The sequence below is a fragment of the Sebastes fasciatus genome, chromosome 16 (assembly GCF_043250625.1).
Source record: "Sebastes fasciatus isolate fSebFas1 chromosome 16, fSebFas1.pri, whole genome shotgun sequence".
Taxonomy (NCBI): Eukaryota; Metazoa; Chordata; class Actinopteri; order Perciformes; family Sebastidae; genus Sebastes; species Sebastes fasciatus.
Genome location: NC_133810.1, coordinates 26050727 through 26067696, shown reverse-complemented (window position 1 = coordinate 26067696; position 16970 = coordinate 26050727). Strand labels below are relative to the sequence as shown.

Below are 16970 nucleotides of genomic sequence, written 5' to 3'. Positions count from 1 at the left end.
TTTTGAATATAATTCAAATTAAGTTTGTAGCTCTATTTAGCTTGGTGTTAAGTCACATGTGTTACAAACTGGCCAAGGGTGGAGACTGGTGATTGTTTATCTATTTATTTATTTATTATGGTCAATACTGTTTATATTGTTCCTATTTTTATATTTCCTTCCATTTAAATTGTTCATATTTTGTTTCACTTTTGTTTTGCTTTTTTTTTTTACTGTGTTATATCTTGCTTTTTGTTTTTCCCAATGCGTCTTGTTTTTTGCATTATATCCCCTTTGCTGCTGTACACTGCAAATTTCCCCACTGTAGGACTAATAAAGGAATATCTCATCTTATCATATCTTATTTATTTATTGTTTGAAAAAGAAACACACATTTTCACTGTGAGTCTGGTGTATACATTTCAAGTAACCATATATATGTATAAAAGTTCATATTTAAACAAATGTATTACTTATTTATTTATTTATTTATATATATATAATTATATTATATAATTATTAATTGGAAATCAATTAACGACTCAAAAAAACGACAAATATTGTCCAGAAACCCTCACAAGTACTGCATTTAGCATAAAATATATGCTCAAATCATAACATGGCAAACTGCAGCCCAACAGGCAACAACAGCTGTCAGTGTGCTGACTACTCTTATATTGACTATGACTTGCCCCGAACTGCACGGGATTATCACAAAGTGGGCATGTCTGTTAGGGGGAGACTCGTGGCTACCCATAGAACCTATTTTCATTGAGATATCTTGAGGTCAGAGGTCAAGGGACCCCTTTGAAGTTTGGAGCATTTAGCCTGTTACAACCTAAAAGTTGCATTGATGCGTTAAAGAAATAAGTAGCGTTAAAATTAATTTGCGTTATTATCGCATTAACTTTGATATATATATATATAGGTGTCTCCCCTTTACAGACACGCCCACTTTATGATAATCACATGTAGTTTGTGGCAAGTCATAGTCAAGTCAGCACACAGACACACTGACAGCTGTTGTTGCCTGTTGGGCTTGAGTATTGTAATGTTATGATTTGAGCATATTTTTTATGCTAAATGCAGTACCTGTGAGGGTTTCTGGACAATAGTTGTTAATGTTTTGTGTTGTTAATTGATTGCCCGCTCCCATGTTGATAAGAGTACTAATTCTTGACAAAACTCTCTATAAGGTACATTTTGATTGACATTTATTTTGATATATATATCAAAATAAATAAATAAATATATATATATATATATATAAATTATATATTTATTTAAATATGAAATTGTTCTTGGTAGGTTTAAACTGTGAGGTGCAGATATAACATGCATATAACTGCACTCCCACCTAACCCCAATGAAACCAATTAGGCCTGTGTTTGAATGGAAGTCACTCTAGCATAGCAGTAGGTCTGTGTCATTACTGGCATCCAGTGGGGACTAGTTGCTGTGTTTATTTGGCCTACAGGCCTGTTCCCGGAAAGCCTTGTCAGCCACGGAACCTGGCAACAGTCTCGTGATCCAATCAGGTGTGGCACTGGTGGTGAAAAGTGTTTGATACGTCCTAAAAACCATGTTCTGTTGAGCAGATGATATTTATTTTGTGATGTAACTGTGTGCAGTGACCTCAGTTGACTCAGCCTGTAGCTCTGCACCTCTCTCTACATCCACATGCTCCAGCGCGTCAGCATGTACCCAGTCATTATCACTTGATGACTGACGGAAGTTTAATCAGGCACATTTTCACACCTCATTACTATAAAAGGAGCATCATTACATTAATCACTACATTTATAAAGGATGAAAATGTGCGCATGAAATACAGAGCACCTGAAGAGTTTTCTTTCATCAAACGTGAATGTATAATCACATTCATAATGTCACAGTGACAGAATCGTGATGTAGTCTTTTTTTAGAACAGATCTTCGACAGCCAAAGCATCCCACTGTTCCTTCATACAATGACAAAGAAGACATGTGGGAAAATGGCAGGGAAGTTTCTCACTCCTTCTTACTTGACATTAATGGCCAACGCAGGCTGTTAATGCCAGCAGCATAGCGCGCACTACCATGGTTACCTGTGTGGAAACCAAGTCATTAGGGACTTTGACTCCTCCCATCCCTCATCTCTCCCTGGCATCATAAACATGTTTACTGACACCATCAAAGAATGAGTAAAATGAAAACTTATTATTATTCTACAAAGATAAAAGTGAGGCCTGAGCTTCCCTTGGTTAAAATCAGGTGAACCAAAGGCTTTTCTCTTTGTAACATACTGACTCACCAGCTTCTCATGCTGCCACATGTCATGGCATAAATTGTCTGAATATTGTAATATTCTTGCAAAGATGAATGTAATTTGAGTACACCGACAAATGTAACTCCAAATATTCTCATGAATTTAATACTTACCTGCTGGCTGTCGTGATTTTGTGTTCTATTAGGGACTGATGGTGCAGCGGGGGGGAGGAGAAAGACACAGCCACAGAGGATTTAGTCTTTGAGTACGCCCTGCACAGTGAGTTAGCATCATCTCAAAGAGAAACATGCACGCACAATGTGGTCGTTAAATATGTGGTTGAGATTTTGATCTGTGAAAAATGAGTTGGATGCTCTCCATCTGGGTGGCGACGGCCCTGCTGGCTCTCTGTAGGGGACAAAACACTGTGCATGAAGGTAGGCCTCTATGCAGATGACGCATTAACATGAAATTGATGTATTGCCAGAAAATAATATGTACAGAATATTTATGAGTATTAACACTTATTGCTTTGCCTGCTTTCATTTGTTTTTTAAGATTTTAATGTCATAAATGATAGGAAAGGAGCGTTGTAAATGATGAATTCAAAATGTAAATCTTATGTTGTCTTTATGGAGCTAGAGACTAACTACCATGGAAACTTAACCAAAATTACAAGATGTATTTTATTCTAGGAAATAGCCTGTCTGCGTCTGGCTACCATCTCTGTATTCACAACGAGACAAGGAATGTGAGTTTCCTGGTGATGCATACGATCCCTTATACTGAGACGAAGCGTTGTGGCGGCTGGCTCCACTGGAAGAAATGTACAGTCGCACTTTACAAGATGACCCTTCAGACTGAGTACAAGACAACGATGGAGCAGGTGACCAGATGCTGCAGCGGCTATGTTCAAGTCGGTCGTTACTGTGCCCGGCGTGAGTATATATATCCATCAACTGGTTCGAAGATTAGAGAAGCGCACAAATTGTTCTGTTTGTCCTTAGATTTCAAGAGTCTTTGTGAGACAAAAAAATGTGACGATGTCGCATCACACGCTGCAGACAGACAAGTAATCAGCTTGACCTTTCAGAGTGTGGTTCTGTGTGCAAGACACCAGATGGAAGCACAGAAAACTGCAGTGCTACAAATATCTAGCTGCTAATATATGGCCTGTAACATGTTATTTCCTTTGAATGAAGCTGCAAACAGGAGTGTTGAGTTCACTGCCAAGCCAGGATCCTGTCCAACTGCAGATGGATTGTGTCCCAGATCTGGGGACTGTGAGTGGGACATGGACTGCCCAGGCTGGCAAAAATGTTGCCAGAGATCGGGTCGCTTTGTTTGCATCGATCCCGCAAGTTAGTTGAGTTTTTTAAATTTGTTTTTAAAAGTATGCAAGTATGCATTTAAGTATGTTTTAGCCTCCTTGACAATCTAGTCAAGCTAACTAGTATGACATGGTTGGTACCAATGGATTCCTTAGGTGCTGCCTTAATTGTGACTTGCTCCAAACTGCATATGATTATCATAAAGTGGGCATGTCTGTAAAGGGGAGACTGGGGTAGAGGTCAGTTGAGGTCAGAGGTCAAGGGGCCCTTTTGAAAATGGCCATGCCAGTTTTTCCTCGCCAAAATTTAGAGTAAGTTTAGAGAGTTATGTAACCTCCTTCGTAACAAGCTAGTATGACAGTATCTTCACTGTAGGTTTAAAACTGAGCCTGCTACAACCTAAAAATCGCAAGTTGCATTAATGCATTTAATAAATTAGTGGCGTTAAAACAAATTTGTTATTATTGCGTTAACTTTGACAGCCCTAGTATTTTCTTTTTGCTGAATAGAGGGAAGTCTGATATTATTTGACGGGCAGGGGACTGCCTTTTTAAATTTTCAGCCTTGTCTGTACCTGCACAGAGCTGCTGTCTGCGTTTGGTTCATTTAGTCACTGAAAGTGGTAATAACTTGGGTGCACTCTTCTATGTTTGGAGGGTGGTGCTGTCAAGGGGAGGGTCCATTGGATTTCTTTTTTTTTTTTTTACAAAGCTGGGGAAGGCCCTGCTTTTTGAAAAGGTGAATCATAAGGTTTAAATAATAATAATAATAATACATTTTATTTAGTGGCGCCTTTCTGGACACCCAAGGACACCTTACAAAAATCTGTTAAAACATAGACAGATAAAAAACAATATAAAAACAACAGGACATGACAGAGACATATTTGTACAAACACATAGGATGGGTGATGATGAGTTCTAGAGAGAGTAGGCCAGTTTAAACAGGTGGGTTTTCAGGAGGGATTTGAAAGATGTGATATTGTCAGACTGCCGGATGTGTGGGGGGAGTGAGTTCCATAACTCACTCACTGCCGTCCCCACTCCAATCATTTTCATTCAGTGCCTATAGATCCCCCTAGGTGTAGAAAATATTTTTCTTTGTGATTTGGGTGAACTGACCTTCTAACTTAACTTTCAGTCTCAGCAAATTATTCTGAGAATGGAGGATGCCGTCTTAATGCAACAGTGACAGTGAAGACAGATTACCAGCAATTGATGTCCAGTGATGGAGGACATCTGGATCACATACGATTGCTAAAAGCAATGGTAATACTGATATATTAATACTGCTTCTACTACAGCTGTTAAGACTTCTGCTGCTTATATTAATATAATAAGAATGCTACCCATACCTGCTCTGGTAATTCTGTTTATTAGAGAAATGAAATGACTAAAACATATACCAAGACATCCACTTGTCTATTTCTGAGCCATTTAAGATTTTTTTTTAACAAAAAATTAATTTCATTTAATTTTTTTCGTGTGTCTCTATATCACTAATAGGTGACTGGAGCTCTGCAGTCTGATGTTTCAGTTTATTACCTCGGCTCACAGCCTGTGCATCCCTACAGAACTGCCACCTCACTACTGATTGTCAGCAACTGTCCTCTTTCGCTGTACAATGTGACATCAAAGCTGCATCTTCTCCTCAAACACATACAAGAGGTGTCATCTGTAAGCGTGGAAGGTGAGGAGACACGGTTGTTCTGTGCAGCAACAGCAGCAGCAGCAGTCACACTCTTTTCCTTTACAGAAATTACATTCTTGTAGAGTTTTGAGAATGATTCATGTTGCAGAGAACGCTGTGTTCAGGAAAGAATGACTCAGTCGCACCACAGTTTCCCTCTCCCACCACTTCTATTTGAGTGACAGTCATCTGTGGGATGTTTCCTGCAATAACGGAAAATAACACTAGCGCGAGCGCAGACACACACGTGCACAAACACACACCCACACACACAGATATTAATCATGAATCAGTCACACTTGTTACATTTGCACAAAAGACACAGTAACAAGCTCGCCATCATGTACACAATCAAACATCACGTTGTTCTCATCATGTTCCTTTACAGATAATTAATTTCCTTCACTATACTGTCAGCACAAATTTAATTCATCACTTCATGCCAGCGTGATAATGTACTTTTTTATTATAATTAGGCATCTCTGAATGACCTTTAAACGTCCCATATTATAAAAAGTGAGATTTTCATGTCTTTTATATTATAAAGCAGGTTTAAGTGCTTTATAAATACTGTTAAACTATCAAAACGCTCAATATACAGAGAAACACACGCAGCTCGTAATCAGAAATTGTGCGTTCGATTTGAGCCGTTAGGATTTCTGTCCATTTGTGATGTCACAAATATACAATATTTAGACCATTACACGGTTTTAAACGTAAACATTCTAAATCTGTCCCAGTTTATTTCCTGTTGCAGTGTATGTAAATAACATCAGCTGACAGGAAGTAAACATGGACCCAAACTGTTGCCTAGCAACGCAATTCCGTTGAAATGCACTAAAACGGAGCGTTTCAGGCAGAGGGTAAATACAGGTATATTCAGGCACACAGTATGAGGAAATTAAAGTGTTTTTTGAACATTACAGCATGCAAACATGTTCTAGTAGAAACACAAAATGCAAGTATGAACCTGAAAATGAGCACGATGTGGGACCTTTAAATCTAAGATACAAGAAGACAAGTGAATCAAGTCCAACTTGCACCCAGTATTCTTACATGAAACCTTTACAATAAGGTTTCTAAAACAACATTTAAGTGTATAATTTCACAATTTAAGTCTTTCCCGATAAAATCTTTTTTTTGGGGTTATCATCTATTTTCAGAAAAGGACTCACATTACATCTTGTGATTCAACACCATACACTTGTAATTGTATTTCCAGTGTAACCTCTTCATGTGTCTGTATTTCTTATTGCAGATGTAGATGAGTGTGCACAGCCTGCTCTCCGTCAGTGCTCCCATCACGCAGACTGTAACAACACAGTGGGCTCCTACCATTGTGCCTGCCACCAGGGATATACTGATGTTGACCCCAGCAACCCTGGAGCCCATTGCACAGGTTAGACTGTGTTTGTGTGTGTGTGTGTGTGTGCATATGGTGCAAATGTATATATGATTACAGCGGTGAATTTAAAAGTAGATAACCTACTATAGTAATTCAATTGATAAGAATCATAACACCCCCAAAATATTCACTTGTGTGTTTTTTTTACCTCACAAAACCTTCCCTATAATTTATCGTCACCTCCCATCACTTTATATGATATATACAGTGGTTATACCTCCACAGCCTAAAATGATGTGGGTAAATTATTGTCTTTTTAAAAACATTTGTATTATTATTATTATTATTATTAATAATAATAATAATAATAATAATAATAATAATAATAATAATAATAATAATAATAATAATAATGCTAATTATTATTTTTAATATTATTATTATTTCTTGTGGGGTAAAATTCCTAATAACCAAAAATGTAGTATGGATGATATACAGAGATCAATCAATAACCAAATATATTTAAACAACAAACAAACAAACAAAAAAACAATATGAATGTTGTTTTCCTAATTTATATAAATTCATATCATCTAGCAAATAATGCATTATGATTAATTATGCTTTCCATAATAATGTATATGAAAAGGCCACACAAATTGCTGCATTATAATGCAGTAATGCAATAATCATTTCCTTGTCAGAGACCTCTTGATACTTTTTGATAAATATTGTTGATGTATAAAACATTCAAACTCAACTCATATCATTTCCAGCAAACAATGAACCTTGATGAAATGAATAAATAATATTTTATTTTCATTGTTACTACAAAGAGCATTACATTTTTACTGCATTATCTTTGATTGATAATCAGTTTTAATGTCATTAGGATAATCATCTGTAAATAAAGTCAGCTAAATTATAGAGGATTTAGAGAAACCACCCCAACAACTCCATTCACTTCTGCTCGAAAAGCTTAAATGCTGTGAGCGCACGGTGATAACTGAAGCTTCAGATGAGCACCCCACCACATCCCCAGTGGAAATTATACAGTTGGTGAAGACAGTGTGATATCTTTCCATATTCTTTGCTAATTTATTGATGTAGATAATTGAGCAAGATCTTTATTCAGTGTCTGAACAATAGCCAAGGATATTTGTTAAGAATTTGATAATTCATCATAAGTGAGGGCTACATGTCTCTGGGTATTTTTTGTTCTGACCGGAACCCAAGATCGAGAAAGAAAGAGTGAGCTAGAATGTTATATGTTTCTTTGTGGGTAATGTTTACGTGGGTCTACCATGCCACATCAATGGGGAAATGCCCTCACGCTCTCACTATCTTGCTGAAAGGTGAAAGTCAGGAAACAAGGCTTAAAACACAACAGGGAAATATTCATCACCCACACTGACAGAAACAGAAACGTTCATCAAACACAAACATAGAAATCTTGTGGTAGGGTAAGTATGATATGCGAGCCTTGTATTTGGCACAAACAAATGTGTAGGAAACAAACCACCGCTTTGAAATGAAGTAGATGCATAATAGGACGCCTCAACAAATGTGCCAAAGTAGTTCCTCAAGCCAATGAAAGCTGCTTGAATCAAGAAATTGAGGTCGAATTTAATGTGACAACATTCTGTCAACCTCACCCGGGGGCTCGGTTTTTAGACACAGAGATGCTAAAACTTGACTCCTTTTATATCGCTGTGATGTCAGCCAGTCTAGACAAGCAAGTCGTATTCTCTGCTGAGTTTCGAATCAATATTCCTCTGTGACACATTTTGCATCAGAAGCTTTGATTTCAACATCGACTTGAATTCTTTCTTCCCCAGCTTCCATCAGCACGCAGCACCCTCTGGATATCTTCAACTCCACTGAGACCAGCATGACTACGGCTCTGAGTAATACAAGCCCCGTCCCTTATAATTCATCACATGCTCCGCGGTGGACGAGTTCTGCACCTTATAGCAGCATGAGCTCATCTGTAGAGCCATCTCTGCCGACAACCACATGCTGTAAGAAACATTTCATTTTCTATCTCAAGGCTGCTTAAAATCCCCTTGATCTTGATTTACAAGCCCAAATAGCAGGTGTTGTGTCCAAATAGGAAATTGTCACTTTTTGAGAGGAAATATTTGATTTGGTTAACCCCGTCACTTCACTCAGCAGCAGTTAAACAAGACACAGGAAACCTCCGTTGGCCTTGAGGAGCTGCAGCATTTATTTCTGCACAAACTGCAACTTCCACTGTACATTCACTTGATATTCTCAAAGCTAAGCTAATTCTCTTATGCTCTACTTGTTTTCTCTCTCTCTTGCTTCACCACTCACTTTCCACGTGCATACACACTCCCACAACACCACTTTCCACCCCAACGTCGGTCACATTCCTGTTTTGCAAGACGAGCTTCACCAGATGTCTTTTTGTGCTTTCGTGGAGTTTGTGTTGGAGTCTGAATTGTGGTCGGGGCTGGTTGTTTTTTGGTTGTAACATGTAACTCTCGGCAAAAAGGAAATAAGCATATTTGTCAATCCTTTAAACACAATGAATGAATGATAACCCTGAACGTTCCTCCCTCACTACCACCGTCTTCCAGCTCCTCCAAGCATCACCAGTGTGTGGTCGGCTAACGTCACTGGAACCTCCTTCTGTGTCTACTGGTCGAGCCCTTTTCAGACAAACCAGACTTACCAGGTCGTTGTAAGGAATAGGTCAGAGGTCACCAGTCAGACCATGATGGAGGTGAGGGAACTGAAGCCTGGGGTGCTCTACAATGTCACTGTCACGCCTAGTTCCTGCGGAAGCCAAGGAGCCGCCCTTCATATATTGGTTAAGACTGGTAAGAACTGTGTGCAAAAATAAGGTTGATTGTTCCAGTACTTTTGACTTTTGATCTTTTATTATCATATACAACAGATGGCATTACGTCATCCAGAGTAGGCTCTCATGACCACGTTCCCTTTTAGGGGAAAACAATCCCGTGTCCCTCGTAGACGGTAACAGAGTAAACAGAAGAAGTTGAAACATGTCTCCAAACTTCTACTTTAAACAAACTGGTAATAGTAATAACGCTATGCTGAAGAGTTGCTGTGTAGTTGCTTGTACCAGCAATAAATTGCAAATGTTTCTATAACAAGAGATGAATGCACACAAACTCGACAAAATTACAACCCAAACATACGTCAAATTGCATTGAAGTCTATGGGAGCTTCGGTTTTCTATATCCCAAAAGGGGGCGTGGCCTAGACTTTTTGCAAAGTACCCATATGTGCCGGTCTCATGTATATAGTATCATGAACCTGCATAGAATAGCTGTCTGGTGGGAGTACACAACTTAGATGCAACCACTGATAACTACCCCAGGCAGTAATACAGGAAGTAAAGTGATAAAATTGCCCTTAATGACTAATGTGTGATGAAGAAAAGAGAAGACATTTTTAAACATTAGGCCCAGTGCTGGTCAGAGGGCTGGCATTTAATTGTGGAAAACGTGTATAAACAAGTAACTCTTTTTCTTTAGATGCTCTGACTCTTGACGCCACAACGCGACTTACCAACATCAATTTCACTGCTGAGCTGCAGAACACCAGCAGCCAGGCCTACAAAAACCTCACTGAGAGTATTGAGAAGGAGGTAGGTGTGCTACGAGGACCATCTAGTGACAGCATGTGATCTTTGAATAAAACTACATACTTATCCATCATTATTCTGACAGATCTACCAGTCTCTGTCTCCAGAGATGAAGGCCATGATGGATTCAGGCCAAGTGCGAATCGAGATCAGGAGCTTTTCCCTGGGGAGTGTGGTGGTCAACTTCACCATCATCTTGGCCCCCAGTCAAAGCCAAGGCATCAGTAATGTGTCCACAGCTCTGCTGCACTCCCTGATGAACAGCACCGAATACACAGTGGATGAAAACAACACAAGCACAAATGGTACATCTCTTTATATTGTCTTTTCTAACCATGTGTTCTATGACACCAGGGCTGGTAGATATAAAACTAAGGAGTGCTTCAAAGAATAGTCTTAAAGGAACAGTGTGTAGCTTTTAGGAGGATGTGTTGGCAGAAATTTCATATAATATTAATAAGTATGTGCTCTTTAATGTATAATCACCTGAAAATAAAAATCATGTTTTCGTTATCGTAGAATTAGCCGTTTATATCTACATACGGAGCGGGTCCTCTTCAAGGGTCGTGTCTCGAAGGTAACGGGGAAATTGCGAAACTCTTGTGAGATGGTTAAGGTCAAGCATTGACCTTGAATGGTTATGGTTAGGATAGGTCATTGGGCAGCGAGTGTTGTGAGAGTTTTTACAAGTTTTTACGACTCTTTTCGTGGGTTGTGTCGACGACCAATCCTAACCTTAACCATTTCATCTCGCGAGAGACTTCAAATTATTATCAGAAAGTTGTTACAATTTGGGGGGAGGAGTTTGGAAGACAAAGGCCTTTACTAGGCAAGGAGGGTATAATAATGCTATTTGAGTTGCATTGTGCGAATTGTAGGATGCAGTGTTTTTGGATATTGACCCATATCCCGGCCTAACCTATTTTGTATCAAAAAGCAATCAAGAGATTTGAACAAACAAATCTGTAAACAATCTGTAAGCCAGGAACCTACAGTACAATACTAAATAACAACATAAAGCCAGACCTACTGAGCCAAATGTTTTTGCTTTTTGCAGATTTTAATGAATGTGATTCAGGGGAAAATGACTGTTCCTCCTGGGCTAATTGTACAAACACCTGGGCCTCCTACACATGTGATTGCCTGGACGGGTTTATAGACAACAACCCAGAAAGACCTGGACGAGCCTGTCAAGGTACGGTCTCATAGTGTGGTTGTGGGAAAGATTCATTTTACACAGATTAGATGAACAAAACAATGATAGATTATCTTTGCATTTTGTAACCAGAGTATTTTGTCTTGTGCAGCAATCACAACAACCACTACTGCTCCAACAATCCCCATTACTGCCCCTGTAATTACCTCTCCTGCCCTTACAACCACCACTACTGCCCCTGTTATCACCACTACTGCTCCTACAATCATCACTGCTGCTTCAACAACCACCACTACTGCCCCTACAACCACCACTACTGCCTCTACAACCACCACTACTGCCCCTACAACCACCACTACTGCCTCTACAACCACCACTACTGCCCCTACAACCACCACTACTGCCTCTACAACCACCACTACTGCCCCTACAACCACCACTACTGCCTCTACAACCACCACTACTGCCCCTACAATCACCTCTACTGCCCCTACAACCACCACTACTGCCCTTACAACCACCACTACTGCCTCTACAACCACCACTACTGCCCCTACAACCACCACTACTGCCTCTACAACCACCACTACTGCCCCTACAATCACCTCTACTGCCCCTACAACCACCACTACTGCCCCTACAACCATCACTACTGCCCCTAAAACCACCACTACTGCCCCTAAAACCAACACTACTGCCCCTACAACCACCACTACTGCCTCTACAACCACCACTACTGCCCCTACAACCACCACTACTGCCTCTACAACCACCACTACTGCCCCTACAATCACCTCTACTGCCCCTACAACCACCACTACTGCCCCTACAACCACCACTACTGCCCCTAAAACCACCACTACTGCCCCTAAAACCAACACTACTGCCCCTACAACCAACACTACTGCCCCTACAACCATCACTACTGCCTTTTCAACCACCACTACTGCCCCTGTAATCACCCCTACTGCTCCAACAAACACCACTACTGTTCCTACAAACACCACTACTGTTCCTACAATCACCACTACTGTTCCTACAAACTCCACTACTACTCCTACAACCACAATTACTTCCCCTACAACCACCAATACTGCCCCTACAACCACCACTACTGCCCCTAAAACCAACACTACTGCCCCTACAACCAACACTACTGCCCCTACAACCATCACTACTGCTCCAATAACCACCACTACTGCCTTTGCAACCACCACTACTGCCTTTGCAACCACCACTACTGCCCCTGTAATCACCCCTACTGCTCCAACAAACACCACTACTGTTCCTACAAACACCACTACTGTTCCTACAATCAGCACTACTGTTCCTACAAACTCCACTATTACTCCTACAACCACAATTACTTCCCCTACAACCACCAATACTGTCCCTACAACAACTGCCCCAACAACCACCACTGCTACTCCTACAATTACCACTAATGGCCCAACAACAATCATTACTAGCCTTGCAATCACCACTACTACTCCTACAACCACAATTACTGCCCCTACAACCACCACTGCTACTCCTACAACTACTACTTCCCCAACAACCACCACTACTGCAATGACATCCATGACTTCTACCCCTACAACCTCCGTAACCAGCCGTACTACCAACATTACAGTTCCTACAACCACAGCTACTGCCCAGAGAACTATCACCAATGCCTCTGGGGCCATCTCAGTCCAGTGCAGGGTTGCTGCAATCACTGTGACAGTTGCCAAGGATTTTCTTCTGAGCAACAAGATCAGGGAGAGCACCCTATACTTGGGCTTGCCGGAATGTGTCGTCAATGGAGACAATGACACCCATATCCAGATGACCGTGGCCTGGGATGAGTGCGGCACTAATCTTGTGCAAGTGAGTTTTGAAAAAGTGTTGCATTTTGGAAGCTTTTGCATCTTCCTATGCTCTTACATGTTTCATAAACACCATGCTTGCCAGTATTTTGTCTGTAAAACTGAAGTGCATTAACCCAAACTACTTAATGCGACATCTGGTATTTTAGAATGACACCCACTACACGGCATCTGTGACCCTGTTCAACAACATGGAAATGTACACGTCAGCCAATGGAACAGTGGAGGTACCCAGAATACAGCTAAAGGCTCCCGTCATGTGTACCTTCATGAAGAGCATGCTCATCTCAGCTGACTTCAGCCCCATGGGGTACGATTCACTTGCTGTCATTATTACTCAGCATGTTTTAGCATTTTTTAAAACAGCCTCAGAGCAGCTGAACAGTTGACGCTTATTTGCTTTCTTGCCGAGAGTTAGAAGATTGATACCACTCTTTACGTCTGTACGTACGGCCAGCAGACGGTTATCTTAGCTTAGCATAAAGACTGGGAATAGGAGAAAACAGCTAGCCTGACTCTGTCCGAAGGCAACAAATTCTGCCTCATCAGCACCTCTAAAGGTCATTAAGTAACCCGTAGCTCACCAGTAACATCTTGGAGTCCCGTAAAATAACAATTTATTGTTTTTACACGTGTTTTTTGTACAGATTAAACAACTATAAAACATGTTAATTACTGAGCTTTAGAGGTGCTCACTTTTTTGTAGTGTGTTCCATATATTTTTTTCTCACCCACCTCCAGGTATGACATGATCAAAGATTTCATCATGGGCTCAGGGTCTTTCCAGGTGACAGTGCAGCTGATGAACGGTACAATGCCTCTACCACACAACTACAGCCTGTCCTCTGATGAGGCTGTGGTGGTGGAGGTCAGCCTCAACACATCCTCAGAGCAGATTAATGTCGTCATCAACAAATGCTGGGCCACTCCCACCCAAAACCCTGCAGACATCCAGACATCCAGCGACACCTTCCTGGATAACAGGTCTGCTATCATTATTTCTATTAGTATTAGTATTTGAGCTAACAAATACATGTAATCTACTCTTATGTACTGAATATTGTTTTGGATTGTCACTTCACTGTCTGTTTAGACAAACTGCATATCCGATGCAGACGAAAAATTTGCTGCAGTTCCTTGTCTGTGTCTCCACAGCTGTCCCCTGAACACATACACCCAAGTGTTGATGAACGGGAACTCCAGCACGTCACGTTTGTCTGTGCAGATATTCTCCTTCGTCAACCTGGATGTGATCTATCTGCACTGCCGGGTCCAGATCTGTGTGCAGATCGGATCGGATACCTGTGTGCCTGTGAGTACATCCTATGGCATCCAGCCTCTACAGGGTGGATGAATTTGAACTAATCCCCCTACTCTGACTGAAGCATTTAGTTGTTTGAATGTTGAAAAGAAATTAGAATTAGTCAAAGTTAACGCGATGAAACCTGATGAATCCATTGGTACCAACCATGTCATACTAGCTTATCAGGAAGGAGGTTAAATAATGCTCCAAACTTGCGCTAAATTTTGGTGAAATTTTTTGAACAGCAATTTTCAAAGGGGTCCCTTGACCTCTGACCACAAGAAATGTGAATGAAAATGGGTTCTATGGGTACCCACAAGTCTCCCCTTTACAGACATGCCCACTTTATGATAATCACATGCAGTTTGGGGGCAAGTCATAGTCAAGTCAGCACACTGACACACTGACAGCTGTTGTTGCCTGTTGGGCTGCAGTTTGCCATGTTATGATTTGAGCATATTTTTTATGCTAAATGCAGTACCTGTGAGGGTTTCTGGGCAATAGTTGTCATTGTTTTGTGTTGTTAATTGATTTCCAGTAATAAATATATACATACATTTGCATAAGGCAGCATATTTGCCCACTACCATGTCGACAAGAGTATTACATTTTAAGAGACAAATCTCCCTTTAAGGTCCATTTTGAACAGATAAAAAATGTGTGATTAATTTGCGATTAATTGTGATTAAATATTTTAATCCATTGACAGCCCTAATTGTGTTTTCTTGCAGGACTGTCTACAAAGAACAGCTCGGTCTACAAAGACAATTGGATCAGCTTTCGGTTCTTCCGGGGCTTTGATATTGAAGAAAGATGAAGGTGAGTACTTTTACACAGAATAACAACGTCTACCTTTAACTCTACTGTGATACGTGGTTCTGTTAGAAAAGAAATCAGCTGCATGCCTCTGCTGTGTTTAAAATGTGAGTCAAAAATGGGATTTAATTCGAGCTGAAGTAACAATGACTCTTCAGCTTCTACTCTGCCACTGACGAGCTGGCCGGTTTTAAAAGTAGAGCAGCTATCAAGGTCTTCAGCATCCATTATAAACTTCAATATCTCTTCATTTTAACATTTAGATAGGCTATCTAGCTGTTGAATTATGGCAGTAGTGCTGCTGTCTCTATCATCAGTGTGGTGGAGAGGCAAGTTGAAGTAGATTGATGGAAAACACACATTTCAAAAGCCCTGAAGTTGATAAGGTGTCTTCATTTAAAGTGAATTATTTATTTAATTTATTTATTGAAAATGTATTATGTGCTGTTATAAGAGCCAGTACTTATACTAATAAAAGTCACAGTATTTCCAATCATCTCTTCACCATTTTGTTGTTTAAAGTATTGATTTTTTTAATGAATCCTCTTTTGCTTACTCATTTTTAATGCTTCTGACACATGTTCTAGCAGAGTCCCTTGAAGAGGATTTGAACCTTCTTCACATAGTCGGATTCTCCTGCCTAGGAATCGGCCTGTCGCTCTTCTTCATCATTGGTTTCGTCTGCCTCTTCTACTACCAGAGGAACCGTATTGGACACTACAACTTCAGCGCCAAACCCAAGCAGGAGAACTTCACCTATCTTGTGTTTAACACTTAGAGCTGCAGCAGCAACCACAAATTCAGTAGGCCATTACAGTACAGCTGCCACTGGGTGGCCCTGTTGCTCCATTCACATATTAGTTCTCACCAAACACTGCAAATCTTTGCACATTAAAAAAATAAATGAAGTACAGAATATTTATATTTATATTTCAACTTCCCTCAACATATATTTAAGATAGAGTAGTTGGCAACACTTTATAATAACCATCATTTATGAATGGTAAATTGATAGTTAATTAAACTTAGTTTATAGTTATTTTACTGTTAACAAACAATGAAATGAATGATTAATTAATAATTTATACTAGTTATGAATAAATCTATAATTTATGTTATTTTAACAGTTTATTGTTGCACACATCATAACATTTTATATACTGTATATATTTAGTAGTATATAGTATAAGAATTTGTTAATTTGTTAATGATTACGAAATGATTTTAAAATTATAACCTTTAAGAAACGTATATAAACATTACATAGATTGATGGACCAGATATTTGTAACACATTGTTAATGGTTAATAATTATTTTTTTAAACCATCTATAAACATTATTTGGATGGATATTGTAAAGTTACAACTGATGATGATAATACCTTGTTAAATGGTTGATAAATACTTTGTAAAGCATCTATAAACATTATTTAGATAGATAGGTAATAGTTTGTCTTACAAACAATTCCTTAAAGGTTTACATATTATTTGGTAATTATTAACAAATACTTAATATAGAATATAAAATGTTATAAACAACAATAAGATGTTAATAGTGTGTAAACAGAATGTAATTGTTATCGTCTCTTATCAGCTATG

The 16970-nt window shown here is 39.6% G+C and overlaps 1 protein-coding gene across 2 annotated transcripts in view; it reads left to right on the top strand.

Annotated features, from left to right (window-relative positions):
• The first annotated feature begins 2429 nt into the window (after nucleotides 1-2429).
• The window catches only part of umodl1 (uromodulin-like 1), a 15229-nt gene continuing 688 nt past the window's right edge, over nucleotides 2430-16970 (top strand). Inside the window, exons 1-17 of one of the 2 annotated variants that reach the window (XM_074611389.1) lie at nucleotides 2430-2663; nucleotides 2922-3164; nucleotides 3429-3587; nucleotides 4698-4825; nucleotides 5063-5246; nucleotides 6505-6645; nucleotides 8430-8612; nucleotides 9195-9437; nucleotides 10119-10231; nucleotides 10314-10533; nucleotides 11286-11423; nucleotides 11536-13253; nucleotides 13402-13562; nucleotides 13994-14236; nucleotides 14408-14564; nucleotides 15287-15374; nucleotides 15962-16970. The exon at nucleotides 15962-16970 is cut by the window's right edge and continues 688 nt beyond it. In XM_074611389.1, the coding sequence (XP_074467490.1) occupies nucleotides 2588-2663; nucleotides 2922-3164; nucleotides 3429-3587; nucleotides 4698-4825; nucleotides 5063-5246; nucleotides 6505-6645; nucleotides 8430-8612; nucleotides 9195-9437; nucleotides 10119-10231; nucleotides 10314-10533; nucleotides 11286-11423; nucleotides 11536-13253; nucleotides 13402-13562; nucleotides 13994-14236; nucleotides 14408-14564; nucleotides 15287-15374; nucleotides 15962-16149 (4383 nt within the window). In that variant the 5' untranslated portion in view covers nucleotides 2430-2587 and the 3' untranslated portion in view covers nucleotides 16150-16970. Of the gene's footprint in view, nucleotides 2664-2921; nucleotides 3165-3428; nucleotides 3588-4697; nucleotides 4826-5062; nucleotides 5247-6504; nucleotides 6646-8429; nucleotides 8613-9194; nucleotides 9438-10118; nucleotides 10232-10313; nucleotides 10534-11285; nucleotides 11424-11535; nucleotides 13254-13401; nucleotides 13563-13993; nucleotides 14237-14407; nucleotides 14565-15286; nucleotides 15375-15958 lie in introns of both variants that reach the window. The other variant, XM_074611388.1, reaches the window with a different exon arrangement.